Source organism: Athene cunicularia (genome assembly GCF_003259725.1).
Source record: "Athene cunicularia isolate RWA chromosome 2 unlocalized genomic scaffold, athCun1 chr2_part1, whole genome shotgun sequence".
Taxonomy (NCBI): Eukaryota; Metazoa; Chordata; class Aves; order Strigiformes; family Strigidae; genus Athene; species Athene cunicularia.
Genome location: NW_020799095.1, coordinates 91,540,527 through 91,564,489, shown reverse-complemented (window position 1 = coordinate 91,564,489; position 23,963 = coordinate 91,540,527). Strand labels below are relative to the sequence as shown.

Sequence of the window (23,963 nt, the reverse complement as noted above, 5' to 3'; positions counted from 1 at the left end):
TTTGGTTACAGGCTCAGCAGTAAGGCCAAGGACTGAGAGGACTTTGGGACTGAGTTACCATTTCCTTTCTAAAGGTGGCACCACAGAGTTAGTCTAACTTCAGGCAAGAAAATCCTGACTGGCCACTTGTTCATGCATTATTAATTTCAGTATATGTTCCATCATTCATCACAACCAGTTATATTATTTCAGTGGATCCCAGTCACCATCAGTAGTCTATAAGAAAGGAGACAGAATGCAGATGATAGTACTTGTCACACTAGCTAACCACTAGACACAGAAATGTGTCTGTTTCTTCATTAGGCAAGGTTATACAAGTCAAACTAGAACTGAATTAGCCTTAATTTTATTATCTTTGAAAGTTACATTAAGCAACAACCCTAACACTGCAGTATAGATCTCTTACTGTCTCTGTAGTATAGAGCACAAGTGCTTACACATAAACATTGCTTGCATGAACCAATTAATGTACTTAGTGAATAAAGAGAGAAATTATTTTTAAGGAAATCACTACCATTAATAGTCACAGAAGTCAACAACATAGTCGTGCTTTTTTCTTAACTGTACTATGAAACTACACAAATTTGCTGTGGTTTGTAACACACTACGTAGTGGGACACCGAAGTCCAAATATCATGTCTCTTTTTTTATACAGGGAATAGAAGATTTGGTCCTAAAATTACTTCAAGGAACCTGAAAGATCAGGCACAAGCATTCAATTTTTATATGAATACTTACTGTTATATAAATGGTATCAGATATGCATTGTTTCCAAAACAACTGAATGTTACGTACAATAAGAGCAGAGACCAGTTCAGCTGTGCTGATAATTAGGACATTTATTCATATGCCAATACATGAGGCAAGTATCTAGGTTCAAACAGAAGGTTAAAACATGGGAAAATAGAGCAAACAGAAGTTTAAAGACATTTCCTAATAGATATTATATGTGATTTTCTTAACTAATGCCTTAACTGCCATATTGTTCAGATCTGTGACTTCCTGTCTACCTTTTAAATCCTATACTAGGATTGAAGTGTTTTCTGAAAAATAAAGTATTTCTGCATTTAAACAAAACATGTCAAAACCTTTTATTTACCAATAACCCTCTAATGAATCTGAAGGGAACAGCATGCATGCTGTTTTACTACTAGGCATAAAAGTCAATGTTCTCAAAAACAGTGTAGTTTACATAAGGTAAGCATCTTCACAGTATGGCTCTCACAAGAAGTAATCCATCAACCATTGTAACAAGTATATAAAAAGAAAACTTTTCCTAAAAATAATTTAAATACATCCAGTACTAGAAACAGACTAACCACGTGATGTTCAACAGAGAGGAAAAAAAAAAAATTATATAAACATGTCTCTTCAATCTATCCAATACCAATTAAAAAAAAAAATTATGCCATTGCAACTGTTACTGAAAAACTTGTAGGAACAGTCTTGCTCATTGCTATCAATTTTAAGGATTAAGAGTTTAGTATGGTTTTTGCTTCTTTTTTTTAAAGCAAGGAAATTAGTGATGCAATTCAGTAATTTGTTCCATACCAGTCATTTACCTTTTTGGTGCTTATATATAGCACCAAATTGACTATAATATACTCCTTCGTTTCTTCCAACCATATCAACTCAACAGAGACTTTACCCTCTGCATCTGCATAGTCTATGGTATAGATAGGACCCATATAGTCATAAAGGCAGGATGCCTTGGCAGATGGTTCCATATGGACTGGGGCGCTGAAACACCAGAAGGGCTTTCCAGTTTCATCCAAGAGAGTAACATCCATCATGTAGCAATCCTACAAACACAAGCAGAAAAAACTATTTCCCTATACCATGGCACAGTAAGTAGATATGTCCCTGATTTTAGCATAAATATCAAGGGTTTAGAGAGCAATTTTTGGTATGAAAGCCTAAAACTCAAAATATAATTGATTGTGCTCCAGTGACTACTGTGAAGCAACAAATACTTATTTAGAGGTTTCCTACAGAAATCAAAATTGCCACCTACAGACATCAAAAACTGCTACAGAACGTAGCACTGCCAATCTAAATCAGATCTTATTTCTTCAACAATTTTCAGCCTTTAATATCTGTGTTTCTCAATCATTAGTTACCTTACCATTCAAATAAGTCTTTTCAATATGAGAAAGAAACATAAATTTAAACTCAGGTGCTAACTTATGTGAATGCAGCAATGTTTGCAAAGATACTCAGAGACTACCCCTAAGGCAGTGTACACACACAACAATTAACCTCATATGCCAGCTGTAAATTAAAGGTATACAGCACTTTTTTTAACATCCGAAAGCTTCAGTTCCCAAAAAGGTAATAGCTTTCTACCTTCCAAATAGTTCTGCCTTTTAAAAATTCTTGAAAATAAATTCGTTACAACACTACACAATTACAAAATTTTATAATGCTAAAGCCAGGATGGCAATTCTTGGGCAATTGCAAAGTGATGCTTTCACACGTGCCTTAAAAGCAAATGGGTTGTGCATCATTGTTAATATCAGCTGTTAACTATGCTCATGAGTTCTGAATCACTAAATGAATCAGATTACCTTAATTATGCTGCATGTATGCATTACTTCCAGGAGTACCATATGCTTCAAAAGCATAAACAAACCAACATCACATATTCCTTGACAAGAAATTAATTTGGAATGCTTTATTTCACTGTACTACATAGTTGTGCTTCCACTGCTTCAACATTTCTTTCACTGTTACTGTACTTCAAACAATACAAAGCAGATGGCACAAACATCAGAAGCAATGCCATACATACTGTTCTCCTAAGTTTGTTACTGTACAGTATGCTGAAAACACAAAATTCAAACCAAATCTGGTGATCATTTAATGACTTATACAAACTATAGATTTACTTGTAACAAGAAAGAATTACTATTTTCTTGTCTGATATCTTGCATATCAAAGGCCAATTACAATAAGTGAAGCAGGGTGACCTGGAGTGCTGGGGTTTTTTTCTTCCCATGTATTTCCAACTAAACAATTAATTTTCTATTAAAAAAAAAAAAACAGAAGTGCCAAAACACTTTTTGAGTGTTGAACAAAATTCAAATAAGTTCAAAATAGTGGCGTGTTCTGCTGCTGTGGCTGATTTGATTTGGCCTTCACATGTTTTAAGAGTTTGAGACATTTATATTAAAACCCAAATTTAATTCTACCCACAGCTATGTGCTGACATGTGCAATTTCTCACCACAAAATAAGGGGTTTAGAAACAAATATTCAGTATAACTTATGCTGTAAAAGCACACAGGACAGAGCTAAACTAAAGACTACAGCCATAGCTCTGTTTCTCCTCTGACAGTTAATTTCCCAAATTTTTATGTGGTACTCGTGATTATTTTCATGGAAGAAAAAATTCTGCCAAGCAGCTGCAAACCATACAGAATCGTAGAACATTCTGGGTTGAGAGGGACCTTTAAGGATCACCTAGTCCAACCTCCCTGCTGTGGACAAGGACGTCTTCCACTAGATCAGGTTACTCAAAGCTGCACCCAACCTGGCCTCAAACATTCCCAGTGACGGGGCATCATCCTCAAATTCTCTGGGCAACCTGTTCCAGTGCCTCATTACCGCATAATAAAAAAAAAAAAAAATTCTTCCCAATGTCTAATTTAAATCTACCCTCTTTACGTTTAAAACCACTGTCCCTTGCCCTGTCACTACAATCCTTGGTAAAAAGTCTCCCTCAGCCTTTCTCATAAGCCCCCCTTATATATTGAAAGGCCACAATAAGGTGGCCCCAGAGCCTTAATTTTCTGCTATTTGACCAACAAGGCAGAAAATTTCCTACCTGCTATCATATGTTTTTCAAGCAAATGATGCATATTCTGTAATGAAGTGCTAAGATCCCACTAACTTTAAGCACGCAAATAATTCTAATGAAATTAATGGGTTACACATAAAAATAAAATAAACTAATTCAAGTCTAAAATTTTTCAGAAGCTTCAAAAAAGCACCTATTCTGCATCATAATTCTCAATGAACATTCACAGCAATGAAAGAAAGATGGCAAACAATTGCTCTAAAAGCATTTTCTTGTTAGCTTGAATTCCTTCTAATTACCAACATGTAATTTTTTTTAAATTAAAACACATAGGGGAAGGATTTGTTGTTCTTTTGAAAACAAAGATCTAACTCAATAAACTTTAGTACAAACTGAAAAAAAAATATAAGTGAACAAACTATGCAAAGAAGGAATTTTAAGGAAAAAAAAATGCTATGAGCAATTAGAGAGGGAGGACTGAATGGAAACGGTAATACAAGCTCAACTGTAGCTGATGTTCCCAACAGATACTAGTAGATTTTAAGATAATTTTAAGATAAATTTCATATTCCTCATTGCATAGGAAAGCTGGCTGACACTATAAAACAAGTATGTAAATGTCTATGAGCAAAATATTGTTACCAAACAGTATTTCATTGCACATTTATGCAGGATTATCAGAAATGACAGTTTTACTGATTTTTACTTTTTTAAAATTTAAAATCAAGTGTTGAACCAGATCATTTTTTAGTAGTGCTTAGGTTACATATATCAGAATTTTTGGTATGTGTGACATGTTCATGCAGCTGAAGTACCTTTAAAAATATGTGCCTTGACCACTATTGCAAAATCTACCACTCAAACTTTCTTTAAAATCATTCTTTTAGAAATTTTATACAGGAGAACAAGTGAGAATTCCTCTAAAACACAAACAGTTAATCCAGCTGACACATGTACATTACTCAAGAGCTAGGTGCTGACAGCATGAATGTGGACTGTAATTTCTGCCTGTGTCTGTTGGCATTTTAACATTCTCCAATAGTTTCTAACCTTCATTGCACATACAGGTTACACCAGAACTACAAAGTATTTTGTATTTCCCCAGGGGTTCAAGACTTACTGCCTGAAAAAAAAAGAAACAAAACACACCAAAAAAAAAAAACCAAACACAAAAGATACATCAGTGGTACATTTTTTGTACAGCATTTCAATCAGTACTGGTCAGTCACAGCATCTTTGATGAGTGGAAAGTACTGGAGTCATCACACATGCATAATGGGTCTATCATGCAATCCAGACTCTAAGACAGAAAGGATAAAACTTTTTATCCTCAAAATTCACATCATTTTTACGATATCGGAATTAACTTTTTTCAACTTTTTTTTGTCCAGTTACAGACACCTTCCATAATTAAACTTTTTTTTAATTAGCATATTTAGGATGCATAAACATAATTCTGTTTTGAGATAAGGATGTCCAGAAACCAAAAGTATTTCTGACTCACCTTTACTTTGCCTTTAAACACATCTGTTTCCCAGGATAAGCCAAGTGTCCCAGGAAGAGGCATGTGCTTTCTATGATCCTTTAAGCTTACAACTGGGAGCCTCAAATATCCATTTGCAATGTCACCTGAAAATATTGACAATATATAACATTATGCCACTACGAATCAGACTAAGCCCATATACACTGTAAATGTTCCCTCTGCTTCTCTCCATGTCTAGTTTCCTTCCACTTACCAATAAGGAACCCTGACGTACACGAACAGCTAGATATCAAGCACATTATAGAGAATTTAAGTTGTTGTTCAGGGCTTCAATTCTGCGGTCCACAGTAGAAGCAACAGCTAAAAAAACCCTGGGTATATTTGAGTATAAAAACCTGAATGGCACCTAAAGGACTTACACAAGGATAAGGAGTAACTTCCATGTTTAATATTTCAATTTCATGCCACCAGTGCCTCCATCACTGTCCACTCCCCAAAAGTCAAGCTCAACACAGAACACATAAAATAAATTATGAGACACCTCCCCCTCCTTTTTTTTTCCGTTTTGTTTTTTTTTTTTCTAAGAAAATATCTCTGCTCTGTCTGGTAACTTAACCCTATACAGCAGGGTATAAAGATAACTATCAGTCCACCTGGAAAGGATATTACATCATTTAAAATGACAAGCAGCACGTCTTCATTGAGAATCAAGTCTTTAAATTATACATTTGTTCATTTTTTACATAGCTTTCCAAAGGTTCACTTCCATTTATTGACAGAATTATTAATATTTCTTTAAGATTTTTTTTTAGTTTTATTACTACACATAACCATATTTCTTTGGTATGTCTTCCTCTCCCCCAAGAAGAGATCAACTTTTCAACTTTTTTTAATTGTTACTTTTTCCCCTTCTGTGGGAGAAGGAAAGTTAATCAGGAAGTCCAACAGTCTAATTATAATTTGGGGTACTTCATAACAAACAAGATCTGACTGAAAAAAAAAAAAAAAAAAAAAAAAAAAAAAAAAAAAAAAAGCACAACACCATGACACAAGCAGATTTCTTCACGGGAGATTCCTTAAAATAAATGTCCTTGAACAAGAGATACTCTCTTGAAAGAGAGTATCTAAGTATCCTAGCACTTGCAGGAGACAGATAGGAAGGGGGAGAAAGAATTCCCAGGAAAATACTGCTTGTCAGGATCCAGTGACAGGTCCTGGATGGTAAGATGATGACTGAAGGGGACTGTAGAGGTTTAGGATGCAAGTGGCAAAAGTGAAAAAAAGAGGGAAGTGTTTTGCCTGTGGTTATCCTTCAATCAAGCCCAAGTAGCAGCATGAGCTTGAATACAGAAGAAGCAACATCAGAAAGGCTGGCTTTTAAGTTAAAAAACTAAAGCCTGTGTGAAAGAGCAGCAAAAGCTTTTCCCTGGTGGCTGCTGAAGGCAGACAGCTGGGAGCAAAGCAACAGTCCACAGTTCACCACAGAAGCCAGAAGCTTCTCTGAATTGGTACTGCAGGGCCAAGCAACTCCCAAGAGATGCCTGGCCACAAACCAATGCTGGAAAGACATCACTCACAAACAGGGATTCCAAAGAATACTTACTCTGTGGAGGAAGCAGCATCCTAACACGTGACAGAAGACAGAAGCAGCAGGTTTGTCAGTACAGACACTGTATGGAATAGGAGTGTGAATACACTGACACCAAGATGACTATGCCCAGGAAATATTTTGTATGGTTGAAGAAAAATGCATCACTCCAGACAGTGATATCCACTGTCCTTGCAGTGAAGCCCCAGAGAACTCAGTGAGGAAAATGTAAGCAGAATTCACTTTCAAGATGGAGCTACAAGTGCAAAAAAAGGCTATTATGATGATACCTATCCAAATGGTTCTGTTTCAAACCTCAATAAATCAAATCCAATGACAAGATTTCATTCAAGATAAAAATATTTTAGACAAATAGTCAAGCTTTACTAAGTGAATACTGGAAGCCCACATTTAAAGGTAAGCTTTTATACAAGAGACTTTAAACAAAATCAGTCAACAAGAAATTTTTCCAGAGGACTATTCAATTATCTGCAATTCAGATTTTAATGGAAGCAGCTATTCCTCTCACTCATTCAAAACAAATTAAAATTTTAATGGAATAAAAGCAGATTGAAAAAAGCATACTGCTAATAAATTAATGAAGCCCGGGACATCACTGTTACTGGTATTAATAACATGAACCAGCAGTTCATTCAACCATTGCTAGATGGTTAATCAAGTCTTTATATTTTTTTTAAATATAAAAGCTTCACTGCAGTCCTCATATCCAGAAGAAAGAAAAAGTATGCCTAGAAATTAGCAAGAAGTTGAAGTGCTAAAGTGCTGATATCTCCTCTTCCTCATCCCAGTCAGATGAGATAAGAAAATTAAAAGGAAAAGCAAGCTATGTTAAATATACCACAGGAAACAGAGGAAGCAAACTGCACAGGGCTTTCTTCAGACTGATCTAGAATTCATTTCATTGTCCCCTTCTATCTACAGTGCAGAGTTTACGCAAGATATGCACAGCAGCAAAGCAAACCTTTAATCAGTATAGGTTATAGGGAACAAATATTTCCAAATAAAATAATACCAATATAGAGAACATATATCATGTAGACAAATCCAGGGGAAAGAAACAAATAGCCCAACAGTTTGAAGGTACTTATTTTAGCTAAAAGCTGAGTTTGTTTTGCTAACCAAGACTCTGTTGCAAGCTGTAATCTGATTGTTACTTTCACAGGGAAGGCTGTGCCTAACAATACTTCTGGTGGCAACAACCAGCCTTACCATACTGAAATGGTCATTTAAACTTGCAAATCGGTCTTCAAGGTCAAGCAAAACATTTCAAATACCTAATGTGTTATTTTACAATCAGAAGTTCTCCAAACACACAAAAATCACCTCTTTACATTTCGCAAGTACAACAACATCAACTTACACCAAGAAGGACTAACACGGAAAAGCCAAAGCTTAGACCACCCCATGGCTACAAAGCTCTGATTAAAAAGTTGAAAACCTACGTAAATACATTTCAAGAATGCTTATTAAAAAGCTAGATGTAGTATTCATAGCTTCTATTGAGACATATGAAAAGCCTGTCACAGCTTCCTGAAAACAAGGAAAGTTTTCTAATACTTTCAACGCAGTTTGAAAGTATTTAGCATATTCACCCTATATTCATCTGTCAACAAGACCATATTACCAATTCTGTTTAAATGGAAGCATAAAATAAAACGCTAAAAAAACAGCTAAAACAGTGGCAAAACAGCTAGCTAATGCAGTGCAAGTATTATTAATACCAGAACAAAAGATCCAAAGCCATATATACCACATCTATTTGGTTCATTTAAGTGTGATGAAACTTTTTTAAATTTAATGTTAAGAATTTTGCAGAAATAATTGAAAATAGAGCAGCAAATTGAAGCACAGCTTGATGAACACTAACAAAAGCAGACAAAAAATAAAACTACACGTGAACAAATAAATCCGTTATTCTGCAGAATAACAAATGGGCACTCCCTGGTAACCCAGGAGTGGCTACAGCATTCTAATGGAAGCAAGTAAGTAAAACCCCAGTATAATAGCTGACAACTGATCTGTGTCTCAGGTTGCCATCGGCATGTCACATCCATAATTTTAAATAAATCTAGATTGGGTAGAGAATTTTAAAAAAATAGCAAGATTTCTCACTATGTCAGAGACTTCAATGCTTCAGAGCTCTCTCTGAGAAAAGGACAAAAAGTATAATTAGAATGAAGCCTAAAAAACCAAGCGCAAACCATCAGATACAACCAGCTTGGACAAACCTACACTGCTGGCCACATTGTTCTGGTAAACACACCATGTTTACCAGAAAGAGCAAAGTGAACAACAAATTACCGTAAAGATATGTGACAGCACACAGCCATAAGCTGCCTCACTACATCATTTCTGAACAGAAATTATGGGGGAAATCAAGCATTTTCCAAAAGGAATTATTGTGCAAGTACGTATAAGGGACTAGATGACAAATGAGCTTATTGCCTGCAGAACCATGACTTCAGCTGGCTGATGTGCTGTGAGAGCAGAATCTAGCAGCTGTCACACAGCTAAAGGACACAAAACAGAAAACCGCTCAGAAAACACTCGTGATCATAAAACAGAACATCTAACTAACAAAGTGAGATGGCATCACAGCTATAGCTCCTGGACATTTGCTACAATTTGCATAAACATCAACTGTAACAGAAGTAGCTTCTAAGCAGCAAAAAAGTGATACCAACCAAGAAAGCAGGCCACATATTGCTTTCTCTTGTACAGATGTATTGCTAGGGTAAAATTCTAATTTTAGAAAACAAAACATGACATTCACCTAAAAAGCAAACATTCACACACAAAACCAAAAACCCAACCCTCTAACCAATTTACAGAAGAATATTTTTTGATGAGGGTGTAGAGAGTACTCCTGTATTAAACACCACTTCAGGAGAGATTTCTATTACTACATGGATAGAATTTCACTGAACTTTTACCTTTATAAGTATTCCTTTGTTTCAAAATTGGAGCTTTTGAGAATCTGAAAACATGTATGTTTCAAATTCAAAGGCCTACAACACGTCACACTGTGCACAAAGCTACAGTCTTAAATGACGGTTCTTGGAGTCATCAAATACAAATTAAAAAAAAAAAAAGTTATGAGAAATTTATTCTAACACTGTAAAAGCACTCAAGCCCGGTAACAGTGCCCTCTACTGACTTCATCGAAAACAGTATTTTCTGAAATCAACAAAAGGCTCATTAGTTACCAGAAAAATACTAGGGAGCAATAATTAATTTAGTGTTTCATTTTAATCGCTTAATTTTAACATTTTAATTTGTCTCTGCTGACAGAAAGACAGCCGTGTAGCTGTAGTCAGGATTGTGCTCAAGTTAAGTCAAAAGAGAGATCACCCCTGTATTTTGCAAAACCCTAGTAGAATTACTAAATTGGGCTGTACATGATAGCCAATTATGTCTCATTAAAAGAAATGCTAAGAACTGAAAAAAAAGCAGAACAGTTAAAAACAATCACTGAAATTGTTTATTACACAATGAAAGGATGTCAGAATAGGCAACCTTAAACTGACCTCAATAAAAGCTATAAATCTTAAAGTCCACAGTATCTTCTACAAATATATTTAAATATTTAATCTGTCAATGCATCTAAAGTATACTTGAGAAGCATTCTACAGAAATAGGTCTCCAAAACATGCGAGGACAAACTCACTCTCCCTTATAGTATACAAGTGGAAGGAATATCAACCTGCACCAAAAGCTGTGACACCGCATTATTAACTCAGCACTGAACCAAACAAAAATATCCTGACAATCTGCAGAACTTATATCTCAGGCCTGACACTGTGTCAATGTAATAGTAGGCAGACTTCATATAGAGCAAGCTTATGACACCGCACAATACACCATGCAGATATAAAGAAATCACACAGCAAACAAAAGGATAGCTTACTGTTAAAAATCCATTTCAGTTTCTCCCCTTAAAACAGAGATATTGGATATAAGAGGGAAAACATAACAGGAGGGATCATTTTAAAAACAGACATTACTGTTCTATCAACTCTACCTTTTCTGCAGAAGAGGCTCCTGAATGTTCCACACAGGTAGGTGCAGCTTCTACCATGCATATCAACATGTAGGATGTAGTCATGCAGTCCATACTCTGGGTCAACATCATCCAATACAGGTGTATTAGGTGCAAGGGCATATTGACTTTAAGAAAATAATAATAATAATAGAATTAAGCAAGGGGGAAGTACTTAATAAAAAGAGACACCGTAAACAGCCCTGTGCTGAGACTATCATCTTAGGAGAGGTTATAAGAGGAGGAAAACATTATTAGAAGACACAACTTTTCTTCTTTATTAAGACTTTTGAAAAATCAAGCTTCTCTAGTTCATCATACTTCTTTTAAGCTAATACAGTGTATAATACTTCTAATCAGGTGTCCAGCCTAAGCCATGGCAGAAAATATGGCACTCAACTTTAAAAGATACATCTGTTAAACTCAAAAAAAAAAAAAAAAAAAAAAAAGCATCAGCTTACAACTCTAAAGGCCAACTAGCTACAGACTTCCCTGAAATAGAAGTCATTGAATAATTTTGTCTGCACCTAATCTAAAAGAGAAACTACTGCACACAAATGACAAGAAGAGCTCAAATCCCAGAAGCAACTGAGCAGCTCCTACATAGGATCCTATTTGGTAGTAAGGGAGATGGTGTCAAGTCTTACCTCCTGTCTGAAAAGAGACATCCTAAGTTATAGCAGGCACAGAAAGACTACTAGTAGATACAACAGTATCTGAGCAGAAAGCTGAGGGGGTAGGCTGAGAGGAAATAAATCCCCCAATTCATCCTTTAAAGCTAAAAACCTCCCATCTTTTTAAAGTTTACAGTGTATAAACAGGTATTATATCATACACTGCAATATATACATAGATACACAAACACTTCATAGGAAATCCATCTTGTTTTTTGACAGGACTGAAAGATAAATGAAGCAACCTTACCAGTTTACTAGATTTTTTTTCTCCTCTCTTACACAGCTAAATACTGTTTTCCTGCTTCCTAAAATGTCTCCCTCTTTTCTAGGTCTTTCAGATAGGAAGCAGGAATAAAAAGACTGCTTCTGAAAAGGGAGAAAGTATGGGCAGCATATTTCTAACTATCTCAATACAGCAAGTACTAGTAAACTTATATGACCAAATCATCTCTTTAATAGCATAACAACGGCAACATTTTGGTATGAAAATACTTCTACAGCTTTGTATATAGTTACCATAACTGTTGGTTATATTAAACAACTATAGTTAATTACTGCCGAAATATAAACCTCTTACCAGTAGCCAATTTTAACTGTAAAACTCAAAGCTTTATTGAAAAGATTATCTTTATTACCCACAAAGGAGAAACCAAAACTTACACAGTAGCAGAACCCAAAGTGCTTCTCTCAAGTAGTTGATGATAATGAAGACTCACCATAACAAAAGCAATTTCATTTTTCTCCTGAAAAGTTAATTAAAGTAGATGTATTTTCATCTGGAAATATTTTTTTTCACAAGGTTTTCCTGAACATTAAAATTCATAGATAAATGCTGCTGCTTATTACTCTGCCAGTTACTGTAATAATGTTAGTAATGGCTTGCTTTAACACTTGGACTCCTATAACTGCTACCATCTTTTCACAAGAGTACAGAATTTATGTATTCTGATAAAAGATCACAGCATTTCTATATTATGGGGAAAGGGAGGGAATCTAGCTATGCCAGGGCAAAAATTACCAGCAGCGATGAATTGTACTACTCTGGCTTCTACTTACCACTTTAAACCAGATAACTAAAAGGAGTCAAACAGGCCCTACTCCCAGCTACTAAATACCTAAACATCAAGCTTATTTTCATATGTAAGGAACTACTAGCCAAGAGGGCTAACATCAGTGAGGAATACAGAGCTATTCAGTAGAAATAATGAATTTCAAAGTAAAACTCCAGATGCCTTCACCATATTATGTACTCCTGGGAAAATGGTAACACATTGCTCATATAGGCCTATATAGCTCAAAGAAAACTTCAGCACTCAATGTGAGAACTAAACAGAGCCAGAGGTATCTATTTACTTCAAAAAACACAATGCTACAATTTCAGCTCTTAAGTCCTACGTTTTCAAACACCTAAGTCAATAGCAAAACTATTCACTGCCAGCAGTCTACCACTGTCCTGAAAAGTGGGCAACTATTTTCATACCTCAGCAAATGATGTCCCCTACTAGAACTTTTTTTTTTTTGGCTACTCCTGTACTTTTGTAGTGCAAAATTACAGCTATAAAAGATATAAGATATATTTATCAATCACATAGTTTCTCAGTCTTTCTCTCTCCAAATACTAGAAGGCCCACATAACCTGTCCTTGGCTGTCAAAACTACTAGCATCGACAATTTCCGTTATGCAGCTAAGCTGTGTGTAAAAACCCAAGATGTGTGGCATTTACAATTATGACACCCATATACAGTTAACAGCATAATGGTACTCTGCCCACACAGAGAATAAGAACAGCTGTTCAGAAAAGTAAGCAGGAAAAATATACTGGAGTGAGGCACTAGAAGCTTAACAACTTTGTGGAACTTAGTTATGATTGAACTATTTCCAGGTGCTGAAAGAGTTCTCTTTCCAAGCATGGGAAGAAGTAATGTGCTAGCAAGACCATAGGGACAACAACACAGGGACACCAATCTACTAAGCTTCTGAAGATACAAAAGAAAAGTCTGTTTACTTATTGGAGATTTTCGCTGATTGAGACAACCCATTCAGGTCAGACAGTCTCAAGTTTTCTAGGAAATGGACACCTTTACGTAAGAGTGAAGAAAATATTCCTTCTGTGGTTTTAAACAGTTCTGGAGATTGTGCATGTTTGAGGCAGCAAGAGTTTCCAGCTGGAAATGAGACACAACTTAGAGCAACTGTTCACAGGCTTCCTGAAGGAAGTTCCTTGACACTGACAAGAAATACAAGTCTACATCATTACCATGGCTGGGAAGGAAGAAAGGGCTGCAACCTCTGAATTCACTCCAACAGCAGAACACCTTCCAGCACGTAACCATATGCAACTTCAGGCAGGCACCTAGGTCCCCGTGTATTCAGTGCAAAGACAGAGACTCCTTGAGGGTAGAAATCTATTTCAGATGTTCTGCATTGCTCTCTAGAGACATTCATCTCTACACAGAGCCCACGGAGACTAACCCCTTAACTTAAACACTCCATACCAAGAATTTAATATCCCCAAAAGGGCACGATCTACAGCATTCCTACTGCTAGAGCAGGATGTGACTACCTGGTGGTGTAGATTAAAGGAAACAACTAATAAATTTGCCTTGTGGGAATTCATCACTTTGAGCAATGTGGACAGTCAGGAGAAAAAGCACATCTCTCCTCAAACCATTCTATTTAAAATGTCTTTAGGGTATCAGACATTGGCATGTAAAGACTGCAAAATAAATACAGTTGAGCACAGAAATATGATCAGTACAATATCTAATATACTATGATACATAACTGTTCTTTTAATTAGAGGTGGATTTTTTTGAAAAGTGCAGATACTTCTGTGACAGCTCTTTAGAATACAATAAATCATCAACTAGCTGTCCCTACCTGTATTTTCTTCTTGTTAGTTTAGACAGTATCTTTCAAAAATTAAAAAAAAGCACCAAATCCAAAACAAACAACCAAAAACCCAAAATCCCAAACTACAAGACAAAAGAATGTTTGTTCAAGTCATAATAAAGTATTGAAACAAAATGTTATCCTACCTTCCAAAGTCCTACTAAGAGTCCTGGATTCAGACTGAAGAGCTGGACAAGTTTATCAGCACCAACTACGACACTACTTTCAGTCAGGTTAGCAAGATGGTACTCAGCAATTAAGGACCGTAGACGAGGTCTTTGAAAAGAACATACACGAGGTCTTTGAAAAGAACATACATAACATAGCAACAAGACTGTCTCCTTAATGTAAAAATTTAGCCTAATTTCATTTTTAACTCTGAAGTCTGACCAACAGGACACGATGAAAACGGTTCTGAATGTGTTCAGCATGCACAGCCACAAACTTTATTTCTGAACAACTATGGCATACTAGCCGGATCTTAACACCTAACAAGAAAAGAAACAAAAGCCACCATAGGATGGCTTAATAAACTATTAAAGAAGAAAATGCTTGTCCGATATTTCAAAGTAGCCACAGAATTACTTTATAATTTGTTTTTAATACTATGTTGGTATGCTTTTTGTATTTGTTTTTGTACAATGTTGGTACTAGGTGGAATCACTGAGCATTTGTCAGTATGAAGCAAGCCAGAAAGCAGGTAAAAATTCCTCCTCCATAGAAGCAAAATTCCAACGAAAGGATCAAACTGTACATATAATAAATTAAAAGATTCAACTAGAAGCAGCTTTCCATTTTTAGAAAACTATTTCTATATTTTGCCTGTAATTAAAGAGATTTAGCTCTCTAACACCCTATACCTGAAGTTCATACTTCACAGGTGTTCTTACTGGCTAATGATGCATAAAAAGAAGAGCAGAAAGCAGTCTGCGTTACCTATTCAGAATGAAAAAATAACTCTTTCTAAAAATCTTCTCAGACTTAGGCTCTTATTATATTCAAAATTGTTCCTAGGTTTCCCAGTAGTATCACAGTCCACATTTACCACTATACACTACTAGAAAAAGAGCAACCAACAACTTCATCACATTACACTGAACTGTAAGATTTGGGGCAGGAATGGGACATCTACCCTTTACATCTTTAAGTCAGTCAGGCTGTTATAAGTACAGGGACTTTCCCAAAGTACCTGCACTAGCTCCTTATAGTCTTAACATTGAGTAACATTCTGATATTTGTGGAATCATTACCTTCATGTATATTCACAAGCTCTAACAACTTACGATTCTGTGAAATAAATACACTAACTGCCTGAGAGCTTGCTTTCACTATTTTCTATATATGAATCATCATCTCAGTAAAACAATTACATTTCCCACATAATTTGTCTGCAAGACTTGTTTAGCTGACTTTACACAAAAGGCTTCTCTTGGTTATTTCTTTTTTAGGCAAATATTTTTCTTCTGCTTGAGGAACCATGTTTTTTGTAGGTGAACAATTCTCTTGTCAGAGCTCTACTGCTAGGCATTTTGTGTAAGAAGCATGTAGCTGATACTGCATATGCGAAAATTACACATAAGACACAGACATGGAAAATTGCTTGACAGCAACCAAATACATATATATCTCAAATACGTACTAATAAACATCGTTTCTCAGAATATAATGCCAGAAAAATACTGCACACCCTTAAGTTATCAAACAACAGCTATCCCACATTGTGCTGTGAACTATTTTTTTTATATGCATGTATTTATATTGTACATGCAGCCAAACACAAGTTCCCGAAATTCACAAACACTCCTATCAGATAGAAAAAAAGTTAGTAACATGATTACCTGATTGTAGCCACATAAACACTGATAAACTGTTTCCACCTAAATGTCACACATTAAATCCTCCTAGATTTTCATGTTGTCTCATGCTCATTTGTACCTATGCCTTAGATTCAGCTTTCTAAGGCAGGATCTATCAGTCTTTATCTTGCATGCCAGTAGCTACATTAACCTATGAATTAATGTCATAGCTTGCTGGATTGTATCTATTTCTTGCTCTAAAGCTCTAGCAGTGAAAAGAAGGACATAGATTTTGGAGGAAATGTTGTAGAGAGGCTTTCTAAGGAAGAATTAACTTGAGTCCAAGGTCAGATAGCTCCCACAGACACATTATCAACCAGTTACACCAAAAAGACCCTCAAAAATCATATGTAAAAACTCACCCATTCTTGCTGGGAGCTCCACTTTGGTCAGGAAGCAATGGCATAACTCCATATAGTTTTAGGGTTGACAGGATGTCTAAGCACGGCAAATCTGTACTATACCAAAGTACAGTAACAGATGTGTCCTTAAATGATAGGTTTGCCTTCTCCATTACATGTTCCTTTCTATTTTTGTCCTTTAGAACAATTATCCAACTCAAGCCAGAGGCTCTGTTATTTAGGAATTGAGAAAGGAGAAGGGTGTTTCACAAAATAACAACAACAACAACAACAACAAATATTCTCAAAGTGACAAAACTTAAACTATGCTTCCAACAAATTTTTTACATTTCTACTAACTGCTACTTGTATTTCTCAGCCTGGGTCATTTACAAGCTATCATCATATCTTCTCATTAGTATATACATTTTATAGCTCTATTTCCATATCCCCTCAAGCATTTCTAAAGCTATTAATATTCTGTACATTGTTCTCAAGTAAACATCTTCTGTGACAAGACATTGCTTACTTTATAGCTTCTTTGTTTTTACATGGAAGACCCGTATAAGGATCTACAGGTTTAACAAGTCGCATTACTCTAGTTTTGACAGCAGCTATTTGTTTGAAGATGTATTCTTTCTTCCAGTACCCAGGCTTTCTATCACGTAGAGCAGCACAGCCCAAGGAAATAGTTTCTCTCTGTTGAGATTTCATTGTCCAAATTGTCCTTTTCGGTTTAAAACACCTGGAATAGATTTTCAGCCAGATTCCACTGAAAATAAAAATAGAATAAATGACATAAATTTCAAAAATAGTTACTTAATTATTCTTACATGCATGTCTCAACTACCACTGATCGTGTTAGCAGAAAAATATAAAGTCCTAGATTATTAGCAAACTGGGTTTGATCTTAATCTAAGGTTATAGAACACCAGAAACTGTAGCCTCCTAGGTACAGGTCAAGAAAATGCAAAGGCACAGTTGTACACGTTACCCCATTTTGATTTTTCAACAGCTCACATGAGGTCAGTTTCCCTGGTGTAACATGAAGGCTCAGGAATCAAAAGATGCTAGATGTCAGCATTTCTCATGGGCTTACTAGGTTAGCTCAAAGAATATGGAATCTTTGAACACATTTCTTATTCTGGATTATACATATCAAATGAGATCCACTTACAACTTTCTGCTCTACCACAGGGGGAAATAAAAGTTATTCAGTTAATTCTTATAATTTGCCAGTAAGGTTGATAAGCATCTCAAATACATATACAGAAACGTTTGACTAGTGCTCTAGAAAGTAGAATCATCAGATACTGGTAAAGTTCCACTGCTTTATGCCTCTCAATAGCACACTGGAATGTGTGGCTTTTAAAATTTCTTCCTTCCCCTTATTCTGCTGCTTCGTTCACAGACACTCACTGAAGCAGATTTTTAAAAAACAACAAAACAAACCAGCACATTATCTGAGAGAAAGCTACCATAAGGAAAGAAAGAAAATGTAAGTCTTGTCTGTCTTCCTGAAAGTATGGGATCCAGTTTTGAAAATTCCACCCCAAAACAATGATACATCCTTCTCACACAAAATCAGCTAGTGGAAAAAGTATTTTAATATCTCTTATTCAACAAAGTCAACCTGGACGCCTTTCTCACACAGATCCAGCTGAAAGTGTGGTGAAGGACAATTAGAATCACTTATGTTTGGTGTTGTTACCACTGTCATGTCAGTCCCTTCCATACTCTCTTCTGAAAAGCTCAGAGAAGAGATGTCCTTTTGAAGAGATCAAACAAACATTAAAAAAAAAAAAAAAAAAAAGATGGGTTCACCTCTTCCCTGTTAGGAAAAATATGAGGTCACAACTCCATCCCCACACCCCAGTATCTCTAGGACAGTTCAGAGAATATTGAGTACAAGAAGTTACAAGAATTCAAACAATAACCTGTGAATAAAGGTTTCCAATAAATTTTCTAATTTTAAAGCACTAGCCACACAGTCTACATAACTGCACTAAAGAAAATTAATAGCAACAGAAACAAATCCTCAAAGGAAATTCTCTACCATTTATCAGCAAGATTACCTTTACCAGTCCTCACTTATCCCCAGGCAAAGTTACACTAACATGCTTTGTAATACATTTTTCCCCTCCTTAAAGCATTCAAGGACTAGAATTCATCCCACACTGCCTCCTACCCATGAAAACCACCCTCACTTCATCAGCTGCTGAGAGTAAGTCCCCACATGCCAAGCACCAGAATCTTTGTTATTGATGCAAACGTACTCAGGAATTTTGTAAAATCCTTCCAGCCTGCTGCTCTGCAGATATATGCACAATCTCCCAATGCTATTTTCTTCTGTCAAAGCTTTTTAAAACACACAGACCCATACGTTTCTATGACTGGTAAAGGGGGGTTCACAGTCAACATGAGTTTCCAACTCTCCTTTCACGAAAGGGGGACAGGGCTGGGGGGGTAGGAACAGACATGATACAAAGAACAATCCCATAAATAGAACAAATGTTTAAGAAACTTGAATTTTGAGACCAGAAAAGACAACCCAGTTACCAGATAGTATAAAACATTACAGATGGAGGAAGGAAATTCTCATTTATCTCCAAAGCAACCAAGAATTGCAGGATGATGAAAACAGAAGACAAATGTCCTTGACACACCATCAGGGAAAACTGAGCTGTGTATCATCCAACTGGTCTTGTTCAGTCTAAAAAGTCCAGTGAGATGTCCTCCTATAACCCTCTCCTATTAACTAGAAACCCATTCCCAAGACAGACATCCTTTCTTTCATGAGGAGAGATACTCAGCATCTGGCTGCATGATGCTAAGAAAGGCAGGGCTTAGTAATGAGCATTTCCTGCATTTTGAAGGTACTGTCTCAGGCACCGTAAGCTGAATGAAGACAGACTTCCACCAATACCTACCATCCTTCTCCTCACTCTCAGTTTACATATTGCTTCTTCCTTTCCCAAAACAGCATTGTGCAACCAAATGAGAAATCGTTTTTAAAAGTTAAAAAATTCAGTCAGGGCAGGGAGGCAGAGAAGAAAAAAAAGGGAACTTGGAATCACAAGTGTTTAAGGAAATATCACTGCCCCTTCATTCTTAATTTCTGAAGAATTCAGGGCAGACAAATGAAAAAGACATCCAACAGGGAAGCATGAATTTGCCTCTTTCACAGCAGAATATGTGCCACTTTTACCTCAAATTATTAGTTACAATATTCATCTCAAGGCCTCTTATTGGACATTGTTACAACAAGCCAAGCCAACTTCTTACTGCTAACTCAAATGCCAGAATCAGACATGTCACTCACCACTTGACCACAATGGGAAAAAAATCTGGGCAAGGCAAAAAGATCTTCCACCTGTGCTCTGGCTTCTCACTTCCTCTTATACAAGCACTTTCTGATGGTGATCAATAGGCTTTCAGACTGACCATCTATGTGAGCTCCCCACACAGCATGACAGGAAGGTTGGAATAGCAGAAAGGGGAGACAGAAATATCTCCTTGCCTTCAAGAGTTACATTGAAGACATCAGTGCCAAGGAACTGATAAAGCGCAGACGTTATTTGAAGAGCCCAAAGATAAAGCACTGCATTAAGAAGCACAGATATATCATAATGAAAGACTAATGGTCCTGTTGCATCTCCCGGACAGCAGAAATATCCTCAAAAAGACACTCTCCCTAAAAACCAAGATCATATTTGTCACAGAAAGATGCAGGAACCTCCATTAGAACTTTTGTTAATTCACCACAAGATTCAGGAAGGTCCATGGAAATCCAGTGGGAAGAAGTGACCTGGTCCCACTGAATCAGTCAGTCTCCTAGATAAGGGAAACTATCTCTTCCTTGAATCCCATTTGTGCACATACAGTAATCTCTGTTAAGATTAGAAAATGGAAACAGACATTGTTGAGATGGAGACAGACAGATCAGCTTCCCTTGAACAGCCACAATGATTTTATCCTACCTTACTATCCCAAAGTAGAAAATGCATATTAAGATATATCATTTGTGTCAGCTATGCAATTTTTATCTACATGCACCTGCCGACAGCCTCAAAAAATAAATCTGCCTTTAAATGCATCAGCTCTAAAGGTGTCAGTGCCAATGTTAACCGATTCACTGTACAAGTTTTGGTGAATAAGTGAAAAATGGATGAATACCACATGCAGCAACCTCCTATAGAGGAAGACATTTTCTCACTTAAACAACAGTAATGCAGCAGAATCTTAGGAAAAAAAAAAAAAAAAAAAAGGATACCCAGACATCCTTGTTATTGCATACCAAACAGGATCTCTCCTCTTGATCCTTTTATAAAATTACCACGATACCAGTAGGAGCAATCTGTGAACTCTGTATAAGCAATCGCTTATAAAAAAATGTGTCAGTATTTTTCATCCCTTTTGTTTTCATTTATAAGTCACCAAAATTTGACAGAAAGAACAACAGATAAAATCCACTAGTGAATCACTTGACTAAATCAAACCCTCTGCAAAAACCTGATGAAAGAGCTAAATAAGTAGGACTTCAAAATTATGAAAGCTATGACAATTCTACAAAGCAACGAGCAACACACCAGTAAGGACTGCCTGAATCAAAAAGCCTGTGCAAATGCACATGGATACAAACAAGTATATGCAAATTTTACAGCAAAATAAATGCTAATAGCAACATCTCAAAACACTGTATTTAGTTTTCACCTCATAACTCCCATTAAACTTAACAGGGATTGCACAGCTAGAATTCCATACAACACATTGTACTATGAGCTATGCAGTACATTTTCAGCAGAGTAATTGCCAGTAGGTACATGCATCACTGCTCTGACATCAGTGAAACTAAATTAGAAAGACTCATAACTCAGGTAAACTCAACTGCTGCATGACTAAGATTAGCACTTAGGCTTCCCTCTTCCTTACTTATCATTGGCCAGATCATAGAAGCGCTTATTCACACAACCAATAGACAGCAGGGACACAGCATCCAAATAGGAAAGTATCTTCATCAGCATTTCTGATGGCATGCTGAAAAACAACAAAAAGAGAAATACTGTTAGACTTACCTGCAAATGCCAGAAATTACAATGGCAAAGAATTTTAATTCCAAATTAGAGCAAAACAAAAGAGATGGAAACTATCAGCTTGTAAATACACAAATCAAAACTCACCTAAGAGTTAATTTGCATAGTTTGAGCTCTGATTTGTCTCTCCGATGTAATGTAATGCTTAAACCTGAATTCAAGTGGCACAGCACAATTACATGAAAAGTTATGGGTTTGCATTTTCATTAAACTTTGTTAACTTTAACCCAGGTTGACATGAAACCACGTCATTCAGTTTCTCACTGCTTGTACCATGATTTTAACACGGACTAGTCATAACCACCAGCATTTGCCAGAACTGTGTATACTCACTCCCCTCCCGACTGTGGTGTCACGTCTCAGGATGCATCAGGACAGTAATGTCCTAGTCAAGCAGTGAGATCATGCTCTACCACATTAAAAATCATCAAACCATGTATGCTCATACAGTTTTCATTTATGTCATCAGAAAGATGTGAAATTCAGAATAAAAGTTGAGTGATGACTTCTTGAGAAGTTGAATGTTTCTGTGGATCTGTAAGGCTGCCTGAAGTACAGGTGCCAGCCTAAATACAAGAAGCACAACATAATCTGGACATGAGCCACCATGATTTTTGTATTAACAGACAGAAACCTCATAACTTTCAAGTAGTATCCAGTGACTGCACAGAATTTTAAAAAGTATGTATTTTATACTCTTTTTGGACTATGATAGTATGGCAACATCAAAATTGCCACTGAAAATACACACTGCTGTGCAAGTCAACAGCTCAGCTGTGTCTCTTGCTGATTTACAACACTGTGTCATTTACAACACTTTCTGATTTATAATACTTTATCCCAGAAGCATATAGCTTTCAACCACAGAATGATAATAATGCCAATACTCCAAGTTTTATATTAGAACTCAGAATCTTAGTTGCACTAACAGAGAAGCAACGGTGCCAAAACTTGGTTATTACATGAAATAACTCACAGTCTAAGCCTAAAGCAGTTAGTGCATTTACTCCAAAGAGAATTAAAAAATGATCCTTTAAAAAGCTAAGAATTAGCTAAAATAATGTGCTTGATCTAGAATTCTCAACAGTAGTTTTTACACCCATAATATTCTTTCTTTGAAGGAAGCTGATAGAAAGGAATTTTTTCTTTTTTCTCTTGTCTGTCACACCAAACTAACGGCATAAGGGATTGAACTGGCCATCCAATGAAAAACAGAAATGACTACACAGGAAGCTACAAAATGTATAAAACAAAGAAAACTAATTAATCTTCATGTAACATATTCTTAGATGGTTTTTGTAGAAATATAACATTTTTTTTTTAAGCAACTCATGATTACACTGAAAGTGTCCTTTCATTGTCAAACAGGGAGGGAAAACATTTACCTTGCAGCAAATATTCAGCAGCCACTTTATTCCTCCTGCCTCGCCCCACTCCACCATCCTAAGCCTCTCTATGCAAAGCAAGAAGCATCAAGAGAAACACCAGAAGTGTAATTCCAAACTGGCTTTTACTGAAGTAACACTGGGGGAATTTTTATGCTCAAGGAACATCACAGCCCATGATGTGCAAACGAGTTGCTGAAGGTTTTGTATGACTTGGAAAACCTACATACTTCTTATCAAGTAGGAAAGGAGGTGAGGGAAAACCATGCTTGAAAACTTTAGGTCAACACAGGATCACAAATTAGGCCAGGAAAGCAAATCTCTTCTTTACAACTCAGAACATCTGACAGAAATCTCCAAGGTATGAACATAATAACTGTAAGCAGTCAAAAGTGGGCTTACAGTTTGCAGTCTTACTCCTAACTAAAGACATACTCACCTCTCAATGCAGAAACTAGGTTTTGGTTTTATGGAAGACGTCAAATACAGACTTTTAATTCCAGCATTTACAGTTTCAGAACATTCCCCAGACATGGCAGCAAAACTCCTTGACCTACTGCTAAAAAGGAAAAGCTGTTAGGAGTCCCATCATCACAGAATGGAGAAATATGCTTATTGTACACACTTAGACGCCACGTCTCAACTGACATGGGATTCAGGGAATATATCACATGGTAACTCATTATTATCAGTTCACAAATTTGAACAACTACCACCAAGTTAAAATACATGACATCGGGAAAATGACAGATTTAAACTCACAGGTGTCTCTCTTACGAATAATCT

The 23,963-nt window shown here is 36.3% G+C and overlaps 1 protein-coding gene across 2 annotated transcripts; it reads right to left on the bottom strand.

Annotated features, from left to right (window-relative positions):
- Window positions 1-913: 913 nt before the first annotated feature.
- On the bottom strand, window positions 914-23,730 carry FBXO15 (F-box protein 15). 2 transcript variants are annotated; one of them, XM_026842596.1, is made up of 9 exons: window positions 23,617-23,730; window positions 21,632-21,736; window positions 17,229-17,471; window positions 16,721-16,930; window positions 14,649-14,778; window positions 12,270-12,352; window positions 10,915-11,060; window positions 5,303-5,427; window positions 914-1,802 (listed from the first exon to the last, which is right to left on the bottom strand). In XM_026842596.1, exons 1-9 carry the CDS (start codon window positions 23,709-23,711, stop codon window positions 1,533-1,535), a joined length of 1,407 nt encoding a protein of 468 aa, XP_026698397.1. In that variant the 5' UTR covers window positions 23,712-23,730; the 3' UTR covers window positions 914-1,532. The 2 variants fall into 2 exon arrangements, with proteins under 2 accessions (XP_026698397.1, XP_026698398.1); XM_026842597.1 differs by lacking the exon at window positions 23,617-23,730 and having other exon boundaries at window positions 21,588-21,646.
- Between the last annotated feature and the right edge of the window lie 233 nt (window positions 23,731-23,963).

Excerpts from the sequence above, each read along its gene's own strand:
- FBXO15 (XM_026842596.1), bottom strand. The coding sequence starts at position 23,711 with ATGTCTGGGGAATGTTCTGAAACTGTAAATGCTGGAATTAAAAGTCTG. Across the intron at positions 17,472-21,631 it reads TATGATCTGGCCAATGATAA|TGGAATCTGGCTGAAAATCT; the intron begins GTAAGGAAGAGG and ends TTTTATTTTCAG. Across the intron at positions 14,779-16,720 it reads GGAGCTCCCAGCAAGAATGG|ACCTCGTCTACGGTCCTTAA; the intron begins GTGAGTTTTTAC and ends TTCTTTTCAAAG.